Raw genomic sequence first — 24095 nt, 5'->3', positions numbered from 1 at the left:
GAAGCGCTCCTTCTTAAAAACGGACCCAAAACAAATATTTATCTTCCGACTGTGTGTGTTATTTCTGAGCTATGTTTGTTTTGTCTCACGGGGAAAACAACACCAGTTTGTTGCTAACTTCTCTTTGTTGTGTCACCCCATTTGCAAGATTATAGACCAGGGGTGGGCAACTCCAGGCCTCGAGGGCCGGTGTCCCTGCAGGTTTTAGATGTGTCCTTGAACCAACACAGCTGATTCAAATGGCTAAATACCTCCTAAACATGTCCTGAAGTTCTCCAGAGGCCTGGCAACGAACTAATCATGTGATTCAGGTGTGTTGACCCAAGGTGAGATCTAAAACCTGCAGGACACCGGCCCTCGAGGCCTGGAATTTCCCACCCCTGTTATAGACCATATCTGCAGGGTTTCCCCCCTGTGTACGATCTGTGTGGACTAATCGGTCAAAGCCGATCCTCACCATCTGGAAATCTTTTGAAATATGAATTACTGTAAAGTATTTTCTTTTGATATACAGTGATGTCCAAAAGTCTTGAGCCACCCCTTATTTCTTTATAGTTTGCTGGGAAAACGAGAAAATGGTGCAAACATACCATGTAAATACAGTAAATAAGTACATAAGGGACATTCTAACTTTCTGATAGCTTCAAAGTCAATACTTGGTGCGACCACCATTATTCTTCAACATAGCTTCAACTCTCTTAATTTCTTTCTAGTCTTCGGGTATCTTTCTTCAGGCTTCTTGAAGGACATTTAAAGCTCTTCTTCGAATGTTGTCTTCCTTTTTTTCTATGCAAGAGCCTCCATCTTTTTTTAGAGTGGCCACAGAAACTTACTGCATATAAAACCTCGTCACTGATTCTTAGTCCAGTTCTTGTGTAATTTAGTATTCCTGTCTCAAATGCATCTCAGGTCCTGTGTTAAGGTCTTTGCTGGATTTGGATATGACTTTCAGATATAACACATGCTGTGGAGGTTGTTTTGTTGGCCCGTCACCTCCTCTCTTGTGCTCCATTTGTCCACTTTCCTACACACACTGCAGACAATCCTGAGATATGCCAAGTTTACAAAAAGTACCATTTTATGCCTGTCAAACTGTTATCTTTGGCATTTTTCAAAGAAAATATGAAATGGAAACAAATTTGTGAAAAGCTCCTTGCAACAAAATGCTTGAACACAGAGTAAAACTGGATCTTTGTGAAGTTTTCTGTATACACAACACTCATTCATCCGTTGATTTAGTTTTAATTAAATTTTTTCTACTTTTTTGATTTGATTTTTTAATGAATCAAATCATTCCTTTGAAAATGATCAGGTGCAAGGACAGGATAAAACGTGGGTGAAAAAGCAGCTAATATCCAACAAAAATTTTTGAAAAACCTTCAGAAAGCCCAAAAAACGATTGTGCAAAACCCTTTGAAAAATAATTCAATGGACGTCTCCATGGAAGCAAAATACAAAGAAATGAGAAAGAAGAAGAAAAGGGAAAGACCATCTCTCAACCAAGGATGGATGTAGGGGTACACATATCACCATCTTACAACGCTTACAACTCTCAGTGAAACGATATTCATGGCCAGTGATCGATGGTCATGACATTTAGCACCCTATTGTTAGGAAACTGTACCAGTTTCAGTCGTTATGCCAATGTGCTGTTTATAAGTTTGAGCAAACCTGCAGTTAGCGATGTCTGAAGCACTCAAATGAGTGACAAAATGCAAAAAATTCAGCTAACGTTTGCTCAGATTGGTTAACTGCAGTAAACTAAGGCATTAATTTTAATCCCTCAGTCTGCACGCCGCGCTGCAGAATCCGCGTTATCTACAGAATCTGAAGGCAACGTTCGTCTCTGCTAATCCTTCTTGGTCACAGCACCCAGGCTGAATGACTTCATAGTGTAAAACCACTAAATACCTATTTTATACATTTCTATTTTTTATTTGTTTATACAACAGTGATGATACATCGCTGCAGTTAAACAAAATGCAACTGATACTAGAAGTACTATGTACTTTGCAACATCTAATTTGCAACCTTGACCTTGGTTAGAGTTAGAAGACCTTAACAACGAAAACAGTGACAGCAATAATAATAAATAATAACAGTAACAGCAACGACTACAAATAAATAGAAACATTTAAGAAAAACCATTAAGAATGACAGAAAAGACATTTCAGAGATCACAGATTTGCTTTTCTTTAAGTCATAATTTTGCTTTTGCATTAAAAATGTTAAAATCAGGTAATATTTTTATTTAAAAGAAGCCTGACCAAATGTTTCTTTACGTTTTTGTAACTTACAATCCTCATTAATAGCTCCCCTTGTGTTTACTTCCTGTTTGAGTATCTCAAACAGAAAGGTCAGTTAAAAGAGAGTTTCTCACAGTTTTTTCACTACACAAGTTACTCCAGTAAAACTGGAAATAACGTTGAGTTTGGTGAGTATGAGTCACAGCGAGGAGGCTGGCGGCCCTTCTATATCATAGTCATTTGATCCAAGTATTGATCAGTGCAGATTTATTTATCAGGATGAGGAGAACGACCTTCTCTGTCCAACACAGGTTAGATTAAAAGAGTTGCAGGTACATGAAAAAAATAAAAACCTGTGCATTTCTCCCACATCTACATTAGTATTTTGATTTTTAGCATTATTTGAAGCACATTATCCAAATCTTTTTCCTTCACTGCATGACAATTTCACAGAAGACGTACCTGTTCCTTCTCCGCTTTTATTCGCTCCAGCTCCGTCTTCAAACTGGAGAAAGACGCTGTGGGAAGAAGACATCATTAGAGGATCACACGGCGCTCATCTGAATCTCAAAGCCCGGATATTCTCTCAGGAATTATTACGAGATCCCCTGAAAGTTATGAATAATGCAACAAAGCTGCTTTGCCCGGAGCTGCAGTGTGTGTTGAGCTCAAATGAGCGCACAACTAAAAGAAACAAAGAGCACAAGCATGAAACACTCCAGCTGTTAATGACTACACTGACTCACTGGCCACTGACAACAGAACCGGCACCAAAAATCATCCATCAAGGGGAAACACTGTGTTTAAATAGAGATAAACCTCCTGGTACGTTTTAAAGAGTGTGTACTTTCTTCAGTCAAAATCTCCTAGAGAGAGAAGTCTAAAGCAGCGCAACGCAAACAGTTCGGTTTTACAACTAAAACAGGACATTTAGTTTTATCAGTCATCAGAAAATGAATTAACGATGAGCCCTTTCATAATGTGTACATGAACCAGCTGTTAATGCAAACAAAATAACATGAATATTACTGGGTCTCTTGCTCTAAAGCATTAAATTAATGTTAAATATCTCCTTAACCTCTGAAGTTAAGCATGACAAGGGATAAAGGATCCATTAAAACACACTGTCATATAAATGTACCGTATTTTTCAGACCATAAGTGCACCAGATTATAAGGCATATTAAGCAAAACAAAACAGTCAGATAAGTCAAACTTTACTCAACTTATTCTTGTTTCCTCCACTTCTGTACCATTGATTCATTAACGTTGAATTCTCTCGCAGCTGCTCTATTCCCATGTTGTTGCAGTACATTAATGACTAACCTCGTATTGTAGATCGATTATCTCAGTTGTTCTCCTGACTGAAGTTTGGTCCGTTTACAGCATCCTGTCATGTGATTGCATTTGTCTCTAACCATCAGGAACCCTCACGTTAACTTTTATCGAGTGGAAAAAAGTTAGCGTTCATCCTCCAGCTTCACTGTTTATGTTATGCTAGCATAGCTGTGTCACTAGCGGTCATGTAGCACATCATTATATACAGCTAGCCCAACTTTGGTAACCCTACAGATTTTTGAGCGCCGTGTACCACATAAAATCGGTTTGAGGTCAGTAAACACAACCAGAATTTATAAATAAGGCCCACAGGATTATAAGGTGCACTGTTGATTTTTGAGAAAATTAAAGGATTTTGAGTGCGCATTTTAGTGCAGAAAATACAGTATTTTACTTTTTTGAAACGAGAGAGATGATGCATAAAAATGTATTTATGACCCCGTTACATTCATAAATGATTGCTTTTTTTAATGTGCTTATCATTCCTGCACTGTTTCCTTCATCTATGAGAGATATTCTAAAATATTCGAATGCCATGACTTTATACACTCTTTATGGAAACCGGAGTTTGTGCAGACAGCTCCACCAGATATTTATCCTGTAGTTGGCTGGTTTAAAAGGGCGGTATTCAATGAAACTGCATACACAGTAAAGTATTACGAAATTAAATGGAAAATGGAAAGGAAGGAATGGAATGGAATGGAATGGAAGGAAAAGCAGCAGGTTTGTCCACAGCCTGTCACAGCACGTACCTCATGATAACTCTCCTCTTTGCTCAAGGTCTGTTAGTTATGACTCACTGCAAATCATCACAATGCTATGGCTGCAAGTAGAAATCCCATTTATGATAACATGTATAACTTCTAATAGGTTATCTTGTAAAATGAAAGATATAGCAACACAAGGAGTTTACATTCCCTAGCGCAACAACAAAACAAGCACAGACACATCTGAGAGGGAGAAGAGCCCCTCAGCTCCCAACGGTGACTCCCAAAGTGAGCCGCTTTATCTCTGTGAACGGTTTTTGTAAGAAGAAAATGGTTTCTCTTGAAAGGTGGAAACACAACAAACCTGTCTCACCACTTCAGCCCTAGTGGGAGTCGTCCCTTGAGAGGGTCGCTGACTTATCATGTGCCTCATCACATGAGCCAAGGTGTGGGAAAAAACAGGGAGTGGGGCATTATCAGCAGAGGTTTCGGGTGAAACCATTGTGAGATCTTGCCTCACCCTGTTATGTGACTTGTTGAGATCAACTGACACAAGATGTGAGTGGGCGTTAAGTGTAACCAAGGTAACATCCGACCCCACTTTCTGAAATCCATTTATTGTGGCGGGAATGAACTTTGCATAACTTCCGGGTCAATCTGCTGCATCTTCCCTGCGTCACCGCTGCTGCTGTCTCTGTGGTTGGCGTACTTGTTGACTAATTACTGACGCCATATTGCTTGACAGTGTGAAATAACCCGGCCGATTCATTCAGCGTTGTGCCTCCACTTGATGGTGAATCGGTTACTTTGTTTGTTTATTATAATTAATGAAAATGCGGAGCCGCAGTCGCGCAGTCGAAGCACCGTAAACTCACACAATGTGTGAGTTGTAAATGTTGTCATACTGCCAAGCATCGACCATCACAATCATTCCTAGAAAATACTTTTTTTCCCTTTGCTTTCCTGTCTTGCTCTTGACAGACATGAACATGGAAAAATGGTCGTACATTTTTATTTTACTGTTGTTTTTTGTTTCCTCACTGCAAGTTTATTTCAGGATTTTTTTTTGAAGGCAAACCTTTATTTTGCCTTCAAAATAAAAGCTGCATGGCGCGATATGGCAGCCTCGCTTCTGTCAGTCTGCCCCAGGGCAGCTGTGGCTACAACTGTAGCTTGCCTCCACCAGTGTGTGAATGGGTGGATGACTGGGTGTGTAAAGCGCTTTGGGGTCCCTAGGGGGGACTAGTAAAGCGCTATACAAATACAGGCCATTTACCATTTAACACTAGGCTAGTGAAGCTTAAGTTTAATTACTGGTTTTATTTATTGAATACCTGTTGTTTTTGGTTTTTTACTATGACTGAATGTTAAATGAACACTTCCAGAGTTGAGTGAACGATTTGATTTTTGTTTGTTTTGGATGTTTTTTGTTACTTTTTTAATTGAATGCCAAAACAGCCTGTGGGACTTTTGAATTGACTTAAATTCCTTCTAGATTATTGAACTTGTTGCACAACACTTGAAGGTTAGACATCCTAGTTTCAGTAAACTAGGCGGTGCGCAAGGACAACACACAGCAAGGTACATTTTTCAAATAGCTTAACAAAACAGATCAGTCACACGGGCCTGCAGACCTGTCAGCAACCATCTACCAACCATAAATCACAAGGGAAAAATTAGTATCCTCAGACCAGTTGCAAGTGGTTGCAGGAGGTTGTTGGCAGTTGCTATAGGACATGCACGTCTACCGTGCATGGTGCTCCACCAAAAACCTCCTTGCAAATGCTTTGGTTGTGGTGACAAGGAGTTTGCATAGAATAAAATGCAGACTTGTCTGCAAACCTTTGCAAACTACTTGTCAAGCGGTGGTGAAATTGTGAGAAGTGTGACGCAAACCTTTATTTTGCCTTCAAAATAAAAGCTGCATCTTCTTAAATGTTTTGTTTGGTCAGGCACAACTTTTACGTGAAGGTGGATGTTTTCCGTTCTAAGTTTTTTTGGTACACCACCCAGCACAATCACCAACCTATATCAACCACTTGCCAACCAGTCGGGGGACTGGAGGTTGCTACAAAGAGGCTAACTGGTCTCTAGGCCTGTGAAAACTACATTAAAAACACGTGAGGGGAAAGCATCATGTTGAATGCTGACTGCATCATTAGTCTGCCAACTAAGTCATCAATGCACACACATGCAGGCAGCTAAAGTGAGCTTGTTCAAACTGCTGATCATACCTTCCAGGATGTCTGAATGACAAATGGGGAAAAACAAAAAGCAGAAACGGAAGATCGTTTAAAAAGGTCGCAGTTAAAACACAAATACACACCCTATAGCTGATCAATGATTTAAACACAAGTTGATCGTTCAGAGTCTCACCTATTTCCTCCTTACATCCCTCGATCTCCAGCTGCAGAGTGTCCTCCAGGTTCTCCTTCAGGCACTGCTCCGCCTGGATCTGCTCCTTCAGAAATAAGATCTCAGCCTTCAGCTTCTCCTCCATGTGATCGGCCGACGTCCGTAACGCCACCATGTCCTCGCGCAACCGCAGCACCAGGCCCTGGAGCTCCTGAAGAAGAATCAACGAATAACTTTACAACCGCCAATGTGGACATCCCCGTCACCTCCGTCGTATACACAACATTTTCTTCTGATGTGATGCGACTGTTCTGCAGGAAATGATCAGAAAACCTTAAATATCCAGGGTACCAGTACGTACTTCCAGTCATGTCACAGACATTAAATTAGTGCAGTTTGCTGTTAAAAATATAATATATATACAGTCTGCAATATTGATTCGGCCTTTATATTAAATATGGCTATTGTCTGTATAAATTAAGTTACGAGAGCTTAAAATGCTGGAAAAAATAAAATTCCAGTCACTCTTATGTATGTAAAACATGATATACGTAGGATGAAGGAATCCAACTGCATGGCTTCGCTTAAACTAAAGTTACTGTGTATAAAAAGTGGGCCAATTCTGATTGGGTTAGATGGGAACTTGTTTTTATATTTGGTTGATCTTATATGGAGTTACTCAGTAGTAGCCAGACAGCGGCATACTCTCCAGGGGGCCAATTTGTAACCCGAACACTATTTCTACCATACTTTGCTGAGTTATTATGTTTGAAAGGACTCTATTTCACCATGACAAGTTTTATAAACCTCTTTTGGAGTACTATAAACTGTTGTGGCCTGTTTTGGTTTCTGAGAAATTACTGAACTTCTTGGATCATATTTCTCATTTGACAGGTACCCGAAACAACACCTGGAGAACACAAATTTATCCAAGCACACACGAATGATTAAAACAGATACCTGTACATGGTCATAAGCCATCGCTTGACGTCTAAGACTGTTTACATTTGTAAGTTATGTGACAGCTGGGAGAGAGAACGGGCAGTTAAATGACTCAGAGCAGCGGTCTAGACGTCCAGTTGTCAAAAAAGGAGACTCAGCTGATGTGGCGCTGATGGGGTATGCGCTCAAAAACCACTCAGTTATTGGGTCACTCCTCCCAGCCCCCCTCCGTTAATGGTTTTTGACTGGATGGTGCCACAGATGTTTCTCATTGTGGAGGTTTTTTACAAGATAAGACACGTTTATATTTAAACGATGCGACTCTGAATCCAACTAGTAGTTACTGCAAATTAACGATTGCAGTAATGGATATCCACGAGGCTTTTGAATGCATAAATCTGCCTCTGCTCGCATCATGATGAATGCTTAGAAGCACATTTAGAAGTGGAAAACCACTGAATGAATTGCCCATCACATTAACATGATTTCTGGTATCCAACAGTAGCTGAAAAAGAATGCACACCTACTATAACTGGAGGAGTTCTGGCTCTCACAAAGCAGATTTAAACGATTACGTTTTAACCACCAACATGTTGCGAATGTCACAAGATCATCAGCCTCCGCTAAAGCATGAGTCCGCTCTCTTTTGTAATGCTGAAGAGTAACTCAGCGTGAGGCTGAGAGTAACAGTGTGGGAGGAGATGTGTGTTTGAGGCGGGAGGGCAGCCCACGGACGTATAATAGATTTATGTGTGCAGCAGACTTTTTTTTCACCTCATCAGATCAGCTCAAAGTAACCAGCACTGCTGTTAATCACTGAATATGAGCTGGTGGAGCCACAGAGGTGTTACCACTGAAGCAATTAGCCGAGCGCTTCACTGCAGGGATTAGTCTGTGTCACTTTTATCGCTGTCTGTGGCGTGAGAGCGGACAGAGCTGCTCACGCTGCGACAGCTTTTAAATGAACAGTTGACTCTACTGACCGAGAGCAGCAGGCTGTGAAGGTGCTTTTATATTTAAACCCTGCATCATCTGTATTCTTTACCAGCTCAGGCTGGGTGGAGATGATTTACTTAAAAGTTGGAGAAACCCGGCGTAAATGTGGAGGAACTTTATACAAGGAAAATGCTTAGTCTGTCTTCTTAAAACCTGGCACAAAGTTTAGATTTGAACATCAAGCAGCAGCATCCAGCCTGCTGATGTATTAAGAAGCACCGTCTAGGGCTGGGCTATATCATACCGTTCACGGTAATACCGGTGTAATTTTGGGCAATGATAGGAAAATGAAATATCGCGATAGAATATGGGTAAAACGCGCATGCGCAGTGCCTAGGTTTACATACGCACATGGCGGCGACGCAGAATGAGAAGAGCGAACGCGGATCGTTAAATGAAACGGATGAACCAGAATTGGTTTGTAAAAATGCTGCAACTTCAGTGGTGTGGAACTGGTTTAGCTTTCGTCCGTCAGATACACAACAAAGCACTATTTTTGGTAGCGCATGCTAGCGGGCCGTCGTTATTACCGTGTTGTTTGGAAAATACGGCACACTTAAAATCAATCCTTTGATTTTTCTGAAAATCGACAGTGCCCCTTATAATCCCGTGTGCCTTATGTATGAATTCTGGTTGTGTTTACTGACCTCGAAACGATTTTATGCCGTACACGGCGCTCAAAAATCTGTCAAATGTTTTAGTACGACTTTGCTAAGCTACAAACCCGCACCGCTTGATGGATTGTCGGAGCATTACGGCTATATTACGCAGGAGTCTCGCGGAGTGATACGTACTGTGCTTCAACATAATATTACCGTATTGTGTGTATAACCTCTTTAAGTTTTGTGGATAGTCTACATGGTTATGCTGAGGATATGTCGGCCAATTTCTACTGGAAATGCCTTTTGCTTAAACTGTCAGCAATGAATTTGCACTGTTACATTTTTATATAACTTTAATGCACATAAAAAAACAGCTGCTTGTTTAAGTGAAAATACATTGATGGGGTTTTGATGTGGAGTTGTAAAGTATTTTGTCTAGTGTCAATTATATCATCAGTTATATCGTTATCGCAAATTTTCAAATTATATCGTGATAGATATTTTTGGTCATATCGCCCTGCTCTAGCACCGTCCACTAAAAGCACTTAACAGAAAGGCTTGCATATGGGGCTATCGAAGACAGGCTCAGATTTTTACAAGATGATTTTTTTGGAGGGGATTGTTTTAATTCTTTAGTCTTTTGGTTTAATAAGTGCAGTCGAACTAACATTCACTGAGCTATCTGGACTCTTCAGATTTCAACCCAATACTTTTCCCCGTACAGAAACTGTCTTCAGCAAACCAGCAGCGAATGGGAGCAGGTGATAAGGTTGTTCCATCTAAGCACAAGTGCAGACTTCCCTCATCCCGGCCTCGTCTTCTAATCCTCTAGCAAATGCTGGGTTGTCCTCCAGGGTCCTCTCCCAGTACGACATGCCCGAAACACTTCACGATGAGGCATCCAGGCATCCGGCTCTATTCCCTCTTGAATGCCCGGCTCCCCACCTCATCTCTAAGGGAGAGTTCAGCCACCATTCAAACTAAACTCATTTCCCCTGCTTGCATCTGCAACCCCATTTTTCAGTCATCACCCAGAGCTCATGATGGTAGGTGATGGTAGTGATCTCGTTTTAGGAGCCAGAGAAATACTGTTTGTTTGTTTTTTACTTAAAGTCTGTCCAAGTGCAAAGAACTGCATAAAAGCTATAACCATGAATAATTTCAGAGTAAACAAAACTACAAATCTAGACTTTAAACTGGTCTTTGGATGCCTCCTTTCAGACACATTTCAATAAGTACCACTGACGTGTTATGGATGGTGCTGAGGCTTCACGTACGTGAACAGTAGTGGGCATTTGGAAGTCTTCTTGCTGCTGCAGTTCTAAATGCAGCCTGTGCTTCCCCTGCAGACTCTCGTTATCTCTCTGTAGTCGACTTAGCTCATCTGCCACCTGCTCCCTGGACTTCAGCAGCACCGCCTGAAACAAACAAGCACAAAGAATAAATCATCTCGTCATGTGTCACTTTTTTTTTTTTTTTTGGCGCCTCCTGCCATATGAAACCATCAGCCCGTGAACCCATGTGAAGAGTGACTCACAGGCTAGTGTCTGCTTTTAGAGCCACCTCCACCTAAATCTCCCAGCAGAGCTAATATTCAGCTAGGTGTAGCTCTATAAATTAATTTATGACACTAAGACTTCTGCACATCAAAGCCACAAGAAGCAAAGGGGATGCCTCTCATCAGTCGAAGACAAGACTGTTTGCAAAGTCTTTCAAGTTACTTTGATGCCTGTGCTGATGCGGCTTGCAGAGGCACATTCATTATTGAGAGTGCTTCATGTTTCAGGTGCTTCCTGCTTTTCCTTTTGGACAATAAGCTCGGAGAAGAAATGTACCTTGTTTAGAAATGCACTTCACATATTGACACAGAGATTTTTTGCAAAACCTCTGTACATGAGCTGATATGACAGATGTATTTAAATTTCCTTTATAGAAGACTAAATAACTGCATCTCAACTGCAAATACGGAGGTAGGGACGACAACTGATGTTACATGTTTATTCAAATTTACTTACAAAAAAAAAAAAAAAGCAATCTGGGAAAACGTCGGCTGATTTAATGACTTTTCAGGGTTTCCACTTGTGAATATAAAGCTCCAATATGTGGATCGGATATGCGTCTGATCCCGACCTAGAAATCATTGACTGTGAGCTAACAGAGCAGAGAGCTAACAACAACAAGACATCAGTGGGGAGATATTTTACACCTGCTACACTTTTTCTTTGTATGTTTTTGTTAATTAACTGCAAACTGTGGTCAAAGTGAATCAACGTGAGTGACGGGCTCGGATGAGACAATGCTTTCTCTCACACTCTCATCACGTTCATGTAACACTTGCAGGAAGCTTTTAGAGCGCTGATAGTAACATAACATGCTGTCAGCACCTCGCACAATATTTCACTTTACTTTCTTGTGTCTCTTGTCATCTCCGTTCCACACACGGTGCGTTTATGAGGGCAATGAAAGAAGAAACTAACAAGACCGTAATTAACATCCGGATTCAGTTCATTAAAAGATATTATACTAAGAAATACCAGTTTGATAAAATGGATTTAGTTATTTGTGAGCAGGGACGCACTGATTCAATTTTATCTGCTGACATGGACTCAGTCAGTCTTAATGTTTAGAGCGACACCAGTCTGAGACTCAGCAATTCTTCATAAAATAAAATCAACCATAAATACATCAAATAATGTAAATTTATTGAGTTGGGTTTTATTAGAGAGAATAAAGTGCAGTAATAAATGACAACAGGCCCAGGATCCATCATAATTCACTTGTTATTGTAAGGTGGGAAATGCAGAGAGACAGTGGTAAGGCTTTTTGTCACTGGTTGGCTGTATTTGCAACAATTAATTCTATCTTGAGCACAGTTTGGGTGATCAAGGTCTCTAAAATCTGATCGATGCTGTAGGAGGAGCAGCGATTCTTGTGAACTGTGGAGGGTCAGATGGATGCTTTGCCACAGTACGAGCTCATTACGCTCGTTACGCTTTGCAAGTGCTAATTTCACCGGGATTCTCCACACTGCTGTTATTTACAGTCACACCAGCATCTCAGTTTCCTGCACATCCTCACACACACACGCCGGCACGTGGAGCTGACAGAGAGAGCAGAAATTAAATCATGTTAATCAAGACAACGGCAACATGTTTGTTACCTAAGTGCCGTAAAAGCTTCCCAGCAAGCAATACACAGAACCAATGTAACCAGAAAGGAAAAAGCGTAATTGTTTTCAGTCTTTTCAGTCTTGTGAGTTCACTGTGACAGTTTGCAGTAAAGTAAAACAAATGCTGCAAATACACAAATAAAAGCTGCTGGTGCAGCAGATGTGAAATACCACCAAATTGTTGCTGCTTGCGGCAGATTGTCACCTATATCTGATCCAACCTTTTGGATGTCACGTTTAAATGAACACGTCACGCTCAATTGTGACCAATTAACACCTTGAATACATAATATTCATGTGCTGACATTTCTTAATCATTCAAGATTAAACTGGTTATTAAATAAGCCATTGGGTAGTTAACTGGTTAGTTTAACTGATAAATGTTGTGCTGTACTTCAAAAACACTAAAATTTCTTAATATTTTTGTGTTTTTGACTGTTTTAAATCAAATATCTTGGGGCTTAGCACTGTTTTTGATTGGGCAAATATTGGGTCTTCTTAGGATTCAGTGCTGACTTAACACTCTTTAATTTTACTTAGTAATGCAAATAACATTTTCTTCAGCTGTGCACTTTTGCTGCAGACAGGAGCAACTTTTTGACACTGAAGCAAAATATTCTTTAGCCACAAGCTCTGTCACATCAGCAAATATTTGTAGTTGGGGAGGAACAGTGAAGTTACTTCTGTAGAGGCAGAAAAATGCAAATCCAATCATCAGTGCCTCTGAGGTGCAATTCAGTCTGGCAACACGTCGAATAAGTGACCCAGAGTCTGTTATCTGAGCATTTATTTGAATATGTGCAGACTTGCCAGAGCTGATATTAAGATCCAGACACAGCTGGCAGGAACAGGCGATACAGAGCTCACAAATGAATATGCTGCTCACCATCTGTTCCTGCGTGTTCCTCTTAGCGTCACTGAAGGCTTGCTGTAGTGTGCTGAGCAGTGTTTCTGATTCCTGGACTCTCTGCATGAGGCCAGATACCTACAACACACATGCACAAAAAAAACAACAACCCATCAATAAGACAAAAGCAAGCAGGCCACAGTTACGCAGACATGCAATAGTTCTGCACAGGGCACAAATTACTTGAAATAGTGAAATCATAGGTTCAGGAACTAGTACACTAGTTCGTGCTGCACTAAATTAACTTCTGGTTTGAGAAGTGACAAAATGCATTCACACACTTTTTTTTTTTAAGTTGGTGGTCAATGTGACACATTCTGCAACAAGAAAATAACGAGTTTCATGTTGGGGCAACACAGAAGCAACATGCCGCGCTCAGGTACGCTGCAGGATGGCTGCACAAATGCAATCAGATCTCAAAGAACAAAAAAAAAAAATTATATTTCTCCATTACTTTCTGCAAAAGAACTGCCTTTCCTACAAACTGCATTTGTTTTTAGAAGTAAACCCAATAAAACACCTTCATACTGAAGGCAAACAGTGCATCTTCATGACTCTCTGAAAAGTGCATATGTGTGTGCAGAGAGCATGACTGCACAGTTTGTTGAACTGATTTGCTGGAGGCTTGAGCTGCACCCTGGGGTGTGCAGAGCAGCAGCGTTAGATAAGAAAGAATCCATTATCACACATCATCTGTGGGCAAGTTAGCAACAACAGTGTGTTCGAGGATATTAACAATGAAGGGCGATCACATCCGCTCCACTCAACACTTAAAAGCTTCCCTTTTCTCATTTGGGCAGAGACAGATAAGTAATGAAGCAGATTCTGGGAAAGCTTTTCTACATTACCGCTCTCATGTTTTCTTAAAGTGCAAGAATATTTGTCTGAACCAGTGACATCTAGTGATGTGTAAACATTTTGGACATACTGGATGTTGCATTTCTACGGAGCGTAACTGGTAAAACGGGTGGAAAATCTCAATGTAGAAACGAGTTCAGTCAAAGTGTGAGGCCATAATATGCAGAATATCTGCAGGGCTGTTATTACTCATTAAGCAGGGATGAAATTCGGAAAATGTGCCGTGGAAGCTTTGACCCAAACAGATCTCGTTCACAGTGACGCTGCAGTTTTAAGTAAACAAAGGAAATACACTTAATATAACAAGTGTTAAGTCATATCTATCACTTATTTAATTCAAATGTGTGCGAACGCCTCTTTACATGTATGCAGACATAGTTTGATGCAGAGGCTACCCAATCATGTGATCAGTGATGATTCTCAGGCAGAATAGGGAAAAGGATGAGATGCTGCTTTAACTGGAGGAGTTTAAGTATCTCCCAGGGTGTTCCTCACAAGTGAGGGAGGGATGGAGCAGGTAAGCAGCAGACTGATGGGTGTAGCATTCATGAAGATGTGTTGTGGTGAAGAGAGAGCAGAATAAAGGCGAAGATGTCAGTTAATCCAGTTATACCTGAAGGAATCAGATAGTGGCTGGGCTCTAGCTCACTGAGAGGGGCACAAAAAGGCCAGTAACCACTCGGTAATTAATATACAATGCAACAGCACAAGCATAAACGCCGGTTACAATGTTGGCCACTTACGTTGGTTACATCGTAGGCTCTACAAAGACAACCCAGAGTTTGTTTAATATACAGCACCATGAGGCGACTATTCGCAGAAAAAATTAGTCAATCACTGACCGAACGAGGTGTTCCTCAGGGCTCGATAGATTCATACCAAAAATTTCCCCTATAATTGTAATGTCTGTTAAATTACCCAAGAAAATTATACAGAGAGCAATAAGTGTTAAGAGATGTAATAACATTACACTGCCACCTGTAAACCACCACCTCAGTGTTGTAAAATCAAAGATGCAGTTGTGGTTCTTCTCATCATCGCACTCACAGGATTGAATAAAGAGGCTAAAAGCTTCAGGCTCACAACTGCTGGCCATGCTGCTGTTGCCTTGGCAACAGATGAGAGAGCTGATGGGACTGGGCATATAGAAATACAGATGTATAAGATTTATTTGGTCAACAGGGCATCTACAAGTATACAGAAGTTAAATTTAGGACTTTTTTGGATCTTGTACATGAACAGACAAACACGTATGAAGCTGACTTTCTGTGGATCTGTGAACTACAGCGACAGCAACAGTGAGTATGGGTGCCCTGGATTGAGCAGGTGCACGGTGCTAAACTGTTAAAAACTGTGTTTCACAGTTTCATTGCCAGTTATCTCTCCTCCCGCTGTGGCAAGTCATCCAAACATCAAAGCAGTGCTGATGCAAAGCTGCACCACCTGCACACAGATGGTGCCCATTTTATCACACAGGATGTTAGCACCTTCACATGTATCGACACATTACTGTTCGGAAGTACTAAACTTCCTTTCCACTGAGCCAATACACTACACCGAGGAAGACGGCCTTAATAATTACACAGTAACAACATTTTTGGTGGTGACACTAAATAATTTGAATAACTAGCTTGTTATTCACCAGTTGCCTTGTTCACAGTAGACCTTTCATCTTTCTTATAATAATCACCTAAATCAGGGTCACTAGTTTTTAATTACTTCGGCGAGTTCCTGTTTCCAAAAGTTGCTTTCTGAAGATATTATTAACTTATATTAATACGTATTTATTGAGTAGATCCATAATTTTAATTGAATAATTTGCTTTACTTTTTATACATTTTCTTTCTCCCACTATTCTGAGTGGTAGCCTGTAACCTCTGAATAGAGCCCTTTGCTCTCACATTGCAGGTTTACTTGTGGTTCCAATGGTGTTTACCTTATAATAAAAAGTGTCTAAAAGTGACTGCTGTTGTGATTTGATCCTACTGAATACTTCCTGAGTTGCTCCGGAGGAGATATCGGGGAAAAGCCAAGAGTAGGAGATAAGAAGATAAACTGTTCCGGCCATTGTTAGCTGAGAAAATGGGTCCTTTTACAGTAAGATGTTCTTTCATGGAGATGTTGCTAAGCTCACACTTCCTGGACAAACATGTGACTGTACCTGGCTTCGGGGCTTTTTTCGGGTGGACAGCGATGTTAATTTGAGCGATGAAGCAGTCGTCATCTGTGGCTATGGTGAAAGCCTGTAGATAATGAGTGGATCTGACAACCCTCTGCACAACTTACTGGACGTGCAGCAGAGCACACAACGCTCTCTTCTCGTTCCCCTCACCCCTCTAGATGGCTACCCTTCCTTGAGCGTGCATCGTGTGAACTTTGAAGTCTCAAAAAGACAAAAAAACAAAACAAACAGCAGCTACGTGTACGCTGATTGCTGACTGGCTGAAAAGTTGGCTTGAACAGGAAAGAGATTAAAAGTGTTGTTCACCACAAAGAGGAAGAAGTGTGGAAAAACCCCACCAATAAGCTCAGACAGAAGGTGCAGTGGGACGTTTTTGCTAGAAAGAAATTCTTAATCTAAAGTTATGTTTTTGGCACTGCCTCCAGCTGACCTCACACAGGCACCACATGTAGACGTGTGTTTACAAAGCTCGGCACAGCACCAGTGCCATGCTGGGACCACTAAACTGAAGAACTTGCTTGAGCTGTTTTAGATCTTTCTTGAGTATGACAGCTGGGATAGCCTCCATCTCTGCACCGTTGGCTTTGTCTGTGAGAAATAATCTGCCAGACCTCACACCAAATTTAACCAACGAATGAACAAACATAGCTAAAAGCAACTCAAATAAATCCCATTAGACTCCAAATGAATGATTTTTCTACAGTAATTATTCTAATGCCATCAACTCTGACTTGAGTATGACACACTGGAATAAAAAATGGGGGTTTAAAGTCTTTAAATCCACACGGATATCAGAACCAAGAGAACAAATGGTCCTGACCTTAGCAGCGGTTTCCTCGTTTCCTGCTTTGACCGAATCTTCCAAATTCTGCTTCTCAGTCATCGTCCTCTCCAGCTGATCGTTGGCCTGACGTAGCATCACCTGCAGCTTCTTCACCTGTAGGACAGTAAGAATTGAGAACCCCTCTGATGAACATTGCAAGTCAAACCTTAAATATCTGCTTGATGTGATTAAAAAGCAATGGCATGAAAAAGAAAAACCCGAACCTGATCTCTCGTCTCAGCCTCCTGTCCTTGGATGGCCTGAAGTTGCTTCTCATAGTTTGAGCACATGTCGCACCTTCGTCCGAGCTTCCTGCCAGCATTTTTTAACTGGCGACAGACAAACAAGAAACCCATGTGATAAAAAACTATTTAATACTCAATAACGATGCTCAGCTCTAGGATGTAACAAATTAAGACTTTGTTATGACTGAAAACATGAAAAAATGAGTCTTGCAGATTTCACAGAGGGAAAGCGCTAAGTGGAGAAGGCTCATCTCCTGATATCCGTCAGGATGCTTCAGTCGGAAGCTGTTTTCACAAGTGGTCGCTTCACGGCTGGTAGCTTTCATGTATGACTTGGCAGATTTTTACACCACATGGCCTTCAATGCCCAACGGGATCTGCCACGGATCTTTCACTCGTTAGGCGGCTGTGTCAACGACTGCACTATTGCGCTACAACAAACTAAAAAACTTAATTAAGACCATTAAAAATATATCAAGCAGGTGACATGGCCACACTACTCATCTGATATTTGCTGTTCTTGTTTTATTACATTTAGTCAGCCATGTTCACTGTGTTTAGCATTTATTATATTTCATTATCACCATCATTTTACTTTAAGCCACTTTAAGCTTTCCCAACTTTGGTGAAAAATTTGAAGAAAAAGGAGGAAAATGTGTTTTCTTTTCTAAATGCTGGTAAATAAAAATGAGAAACACTCAAAATTGCACTACAACGTGCATATGCTGCTCTAGTGTCGAGGTACAAAGAAGAACTAGTCAGGAAGTAAAGATCCTAAAGTGAAGTAAAAACCTTATGCGCTGTAAAAATGTTACGTCCAGTCATAACCATTAAACCCTTTGAACCACCTTTGACCCCTGCAGCGCTCAGACCATTAAAGCTGTTGTAAAGCCTTGGTGAAGCACCTCTTGCTGTAGTAGGTTCCACTCGCTGTCACTGACGAGCCGGTAGCCGGCAGGCGGTAAGTAAGCGGTGTCTGGGGCGTGAGAGATGCTGGACAGCAGCGACGCCGTCTCCTCCTGCTCCGGGGTCATGGCTTTGATCGCCTTCTCCTGGTCTTTAGTCAGCAGGAAGTGACTTGTCGGCAGCTTGATTGAGCTGATTGAAGCAGTGTCTCCAAAACTACTGTCTGTCACCCCGCTGTCGGCCCCAACCAAGGGCCCAAAGTCCGACTCGTCTAAGTGGCCTGCTGATTTGGCCTTGTGGTTCTGGCCGCCAAGACCCTGCTGGATGGACAGCGAGGAACCGAGGCTGTCTGTGGACTGAACTCGCCGCAGGTTGTCCTTGTAAGGGTCCATGGGGCTGCCCGTCACCACATCAGTGTCTAAGGAGTGCATAGAGCCGTGGGCGCTGTGGTTCACATGGGGCTGGAGGAAAAAGCGGAAAAAGGCATCCTTCAGGAAAAAAATCTTTCATAGTATCAGATTTATTTAATAAGTGGGATGAAGCTGGGCAGACAATATTTTTAATTCATCTTTTAAATATATAATTTACAGTAACACTCGCCAGAGTGTCCACACTTCTACTGTAAAGCCAGTGGTTAATGTGTTAGTCTCCCACAGCGTGGGCCTCTCAGTGCCCACATCTGCACCCAAAGACCTTTCTACGTGGTGGCTGCTGGCTAGCAAAAACAACATGATCCCCGACCGCCTCCACCTCTTTTGACCCACATTTATTTATTCATTTTCATTTGAATAATAACTCAAGTTCAAGGAAATCCCCTGTAACAATGTTGCCATTTTTAAAGTTCATTGTTCCATGTGCCCAAGCCTGCCACATATTCAGCATCTGGTCCTTTTCTATCATTGTTATTAACCTGCTTTCCTTCTCTGGTTCGTTCTTAATGCCAGTTGGCATTGGACGATCACTCGCGTGCATATAAAGCTAATATCATTTTTCTTCTGTAGCTTTGCTGCTTATTAATTATTCACTTTTTAAGGGGGTGAGGGTTTGGTTTTATTGGTTTAGTTTCCCAGTGCAAGATGAAGTGAGAAACCTGATGATCAGAGGTGTGAGCTTCCTCTTTTTTATTTTGTTTTTGCCAGCATTTCCTGTTCCAAAATTTGTGTTCGGCTTTACAAGTTAAAAATAAACCAAAAAACAATTAAGTTCCTTGAACAGCAGCAATGTGGCATTTCACATGCTGAGCAGTTTGGGAAGTAAATAAATAATCATGTTGGAAAAACATGAGACTATTGACAACATCATGATTTTAAAGTCTGATTTTTGAGCGGCCTTACAACACGGACCAGTCAACTGGCACTTGATCCATCGACAGCTCCAACAATATAAAGATGGCTCAGATGCTGATTTTTATCACGATTCTGTCCTGATTCTGCTGCAAAGTTAATACCATTTTCTTCAAGGTCAGCTGGGCTGTAATGTGTAAAACGTTACTAACGCGAAGACAAGTTTCCCGACAATCTGACAGGTCTTTGGAAAACGAGCTCAAGCTGCTCTAACTTTAAACAGTGAACATAAATTTCTGACATCCAACAGATTCTCTCCAAAAGCAGATCAACTATATATCACAACTCTCGAAAACTGCAAAACGAAATCCAGATTCAAACTTATTCCAGTGTCTGCAAAGCTGATGTAGCTCGAAGGCATAAAACAATGGCATCGTTACAACAGGATTTACAGCATGTCTCAGTAAACATGTTTTTCAGAAACAGGGATGACTGAAATTGTGCAATCAGATCAAATATTTACACTGAGATTAAACTGAATCATAAATGTATATTTCTCAGAAGATATTGTTGCCATTTTTCCCCAATTTAGGACCGATAAAGACACAACACATAACCTGGTACTTGAATGTGAAGATGGCTCAAAGCGAATATATTACAGACTAATCCAATTACAGACTGCTCAGTGGGGACGTATCAGATTACTCTCTGCTCTTACCTCCTCGACGCTGAGGCCGAGGAATAAGTCCTCCAAAGGCTCGGTGTTGTCTCCTCCGTTGTCCTCCTGCAGGTCCTTCACTTGACTCAGGCGCTCCTTTTCGTCATCCTCCTTGGATGGAGAGACAAAATGTTTGGTCACATTTTGTTTTACATCGATTAAATTCCCACTCAGTGTACACTTAAATAGATACTCCTTTAAAATCTTAGATTCTACCTTAATAAATAAAATAATACTGAGTTTTACTGACATCATCATCACATTTTATTGTTATAAGGATATATTTGTTTCCTTAGCACAGTCCTAAATCTGTAACACATGACCACCACAGCCCGGTACGCAGCTAGTCTTTTATGTGCCAAAAGCAGCTCAGTTTTACCAAAGTGTGGACTCCACTACCTCGTTGTCAACAACACGGTGCCCGTGATGGCGCACAACCACTTCTGCTTTTGTGCGTCATGGTGGACAGAATCTGAGACACGATGGTGAATTTGTTCCTACGGCAACTCGCAACAGTGTTGGCTCAGCAGCTTTGTGGCGTCGTGCCCGCGTAACGTTTTTGTCACCAAAGCCATTTTTCTAGTTGAAACACATGCAACTGGTTCTAGATCGATCTGGACTATTCCTGCTTTAGTGACAAAGGGCACAGAGTGAGGTGAGACATTTAACAGACGCTTGATTTTAAACGTGGAAGCTGCAAGTCGGAGCCAGCTCCTGACCAAGAGCATCCTCAAAACCTCAAAACCTTACATCAGCATCCACCCAAACTGCCCGAAACGATTAAAGATGGACTGTTATGATCACTCCCAGTTCCATGTTTTAATTTCTGGAGTAGCTTTGCATGATGTAGCACTGGTATTTGGTGCACATGCTCAGTTTATCTTCTCTCTGAAACAAACTGCCTGAAACTGAGTGTTTAGAGCAATCTGAGCCTCATTATTTGAAATGTTGGCCATGCTTAACATCAGCATGCAGATTTATAACTGTATATATTTAACAGAAAATAAGGAAACACATAAAAGATCTCCTTTAAAAGGTGGTGATTTTGGCTTTTTTCAGTCCTCTGAGCTACAGTTTGTGAACACTCTTGTTCTTGGCAACTTTTTCTGGCCTGTTTGGCCTTTCCCCACTTCCACAGCAGATAAACCCAATAATTCTGTTAACTCTAACCACTGCAAAGACGATTATGCTTCCCAAGTGGAAAGCCAAGCCTCTTTAAACTGTCTGCAGAGCTGACACTCTTGTTAGGTTATGTTATGTACCTGGTCTTTCCTCTTCATCTCCTCCACCTGGCGGAGCTGTTCTGATGACAGCACGCTCTCGATCCTCTGCATGTCCCTCATAAGGAGGCGGTGAGACTCCAGGAATTGGTCGTTAGCTCGCTGCCATGTGTGCTTCAGCTGGTTGTGCTGCTGCCGCTCCAACTCCAGCTTGTGACAGACTGAGGTCATAAACAGCAGAGAGAAAGGCGAAAGACAAAGTTGGAGCTGCAGACTAAACACGAACACACACACACACGTCCTCCATGGAGTCTGCAGCTATACAGAAATCATATACAAAACATTTAAAACCCTTTTACTGGCGTTTTAAATCTAATTTAAGACCAAATTTGCAATGGAAATGCAAACTGGCATCAGTTCAAAATGAACACAATGGTAAAAGGAGCTTGTGAATGTTTATTAATGTGAAAAGCAAACAAAGGAACACCTTTAAGCTACAACACAGTTTGCTCTGCAAGCATTTCCAAGCACCAGCTTTAACCAGAGAGAGTAATCATGACTCTCAAGCAACAACAACGAGCAGCCTGGCTAGAAAACCTTTCTGCTTCATCATGTTCAGGGTTTCCATCGTTGTACTGAAAACACTAAATCAGGGTTGTCTAACAAGCAGTCCAGGGGCCAGAACCGGCCTATAAGAGGATCAGAGTTGGCCTTCCAGCTGGATGGCCTTGCTAAGTGTGAAAGTTGCAGTGAAGTTATGAATAAGATAAATTATTGGAGTCATCCAAAAAGTCTGCATGGGAAGGTTTTCCACTTTTCCACTCCATCTCTCAGTTGTAATGTGCACATACTTAGAGCAGAGTCACTGAATGTGGAAAAGCTGAAATATATTACTGCGGTTTATTTTTCTAGAGACATCTCAGGCAATTTATCATTTTTTTATAAAGTGGATGACTCAAACATTTTTGAATATTGTTTTTTACAGTAAAAAGAGGAAAAATTAAGAGTGTTTTTGTCACCTCTGTCGTCAACATGACTGCTCGCTGAATATGAGCACTGGGGAAGTTTGTATTTTTTTAGACATAGCATAACAACTCATATTCACTTGCCACTTCATTAGGTACACCTCTTCAACTGTTTGTTAATGAAAATATCTAATCAGCCAATCACACTGTAGTAATTAAATGCATGTAGGCATGCGGACATGGTCAAGATGATCAGCTGAAGTTGAAGCTGAGCATTAGAATAAGGAAGGAAGCTGGCTTAAGTGACTCTGAACCAGACGGGCTGCTCTGACTACTTGAGAAACTGCTGATCTGCTGGGATTTTTCCCACACAACCATCTTTAGGTTGAAAGAAAATTGTGCAGAAAAACAGAGAATATCCAGTGAGTGGTAGTCCTCGGGGCAAAAATATGGGAAAAAACAAAAAACAGATTGCTTCAAGTTGGTAGGAAGGCAACAGTAACTCAAATAACCACTTGTTACAACCAAGGTATGCAGAAATGCATCTCTGAATGCATTGAAGCAGATGATCTACAGCAGCAGAAGACGCCACTGCGTGCCTCTCTGAGGAACCTGAGGCTAAAATTCACATGCCTCACCTAAATTGGACCAAGAAGACGGGAGAATGTTGGCTGGTCTGTTGAGATTCGATTTCTGCTGCAACATTTTGATGTTTGGGTCAGGATTTGTAGGAAACAACATGAGGCATGGATGCATCCTGCCTTGTATTAACAGTTGAGGTTATTAGTGGTGTAATGGTGTGGGGCATATTTTCTGAGCATCGTTTAAACACCATTGCTGACCATGTTTATCCCTTTTTGACCATACTGTACCCATTACACATGGCAATGCAGTGAACTTAAAGTAAGTTCGCTGTACTCAAATGAGCTTCACAGTCACCAGCTCTCAATCCAACAGAGCATCTTTGGGATGTGGTGGAATGAGAAATTACCATCTTGGATGTGCAGCAGCTTTGTGATGCTATCATGTCAATATGGACTGAAATCTCTCAGGAGTGTTTCCAACACTGTGTTGCTCTCTGCCACCAAGAATTAAGGCAGTTCTGAAGACAAAAGAGCGTCCAACCCAGAAATAACAAGATGTTCCTAATGAAGTGTCCAGTGAGTGTAGGTTATTAGGCTACAGCTTTACATATATAAAAACACATTGACAGAGACAGTCGAACTATTATTTTAACCAGGTAGTTCATGAATTTCTTTAATGTTACCTTTAAGTTGTCCAGCTGATATGTCCAGACTCGCACGCTCACTAATTACAGCAGACTAAATCATTCAGCGCTGTTTTTGAGAGGTTAATCGTGATTCGGTGCTTTGCTGCTGGAGTTTAGCTCATTTCCAGAAAAGCACATTTGTCTTAATGATGCAGTCGCGACTAAAGCGGCACTGTGTGCAGAAAAATAGGCATGGAAATAAAAAACAAACAAACAAAAAAAAAAACCACCTTTCCAAAGTTAATCTAAAATAATTTACTATTTTTGAAAGCCTTTTATTAGTAAAGTGTTTTCAGAACATTTTAATGACTGGGGGCCACCCTGCCTTACAATACAAGGACCTCTGAGATAAGCTGTTGTGTGA

General features: G+C 41.2%; 1 protein-coding gene across 2 annotated transcripts in view; it reads right to left on the bottom strand.

Moving 5' to 3' along the window:
• The window catches only part of rabep1 (rabaptin, RAB GTPase binding effector protein 1), a 44960-nt gene that overhangs the window by 4602 nt on the left and 16263 nt on the right, over positions 1-24095 (bottom strand). The window contains exons 7-15 of one of the 2 annotated variants that reach the window (XM_085175881.1): positions 21539-21717; positions 20277-20387; positions 18275-18736; positions 17349-17453; positions 17122-17238; positions 13241-13339; positions 10463-10603; positions 6667-6856; positions 2709-2764 (exon numbers count right to left, since the gene is read on the bottom strand). In XM_085175881.1, coding sequence (XP_085032007.1) covers positions 2709-2764; positions 6667-6856; positions 10463-10603; positions 13241-13339; positions 17122-17238; positions 17349-17453; positions 18275-18736; positions 20277-20387; positions 21539-21717 — 1460 coding nt within the window. Of the gene's footprint in view, positions 1-2708; positions 2765-5169; positions 6537-6666; positions 6857-10462; positions 10604-13240; positions 13340-17121; positions 17239-17348; positions 17454-18274; positions 18737-20276; positions 20388-21538; positions 21718-24095 lie in introns of those variants that run through there. The other variant, XM_085175882.1, reaches the window with a different exon arrangement.

This window comes from Neolamprologus multifasciatus, chromosome 10, assembly GCF_963576455.1.
Source record: "Neolamprologus multifasciatus chromosome 10, fNeoMul1.2, whole genome shotgun sequence".
In the NCBI taxonomy this organism is placed as follows: Eukaryota; Metazoa; Chordata; class Actinopteri; order Cichliformes; family Cichlidae; genus Neolamprologus; species Neolamprologus multifasciatus.
Note: the sequence above shows the minus strand (reverse complement) of the source record. Positions and strands in the feature narration are given on the sequence as shown.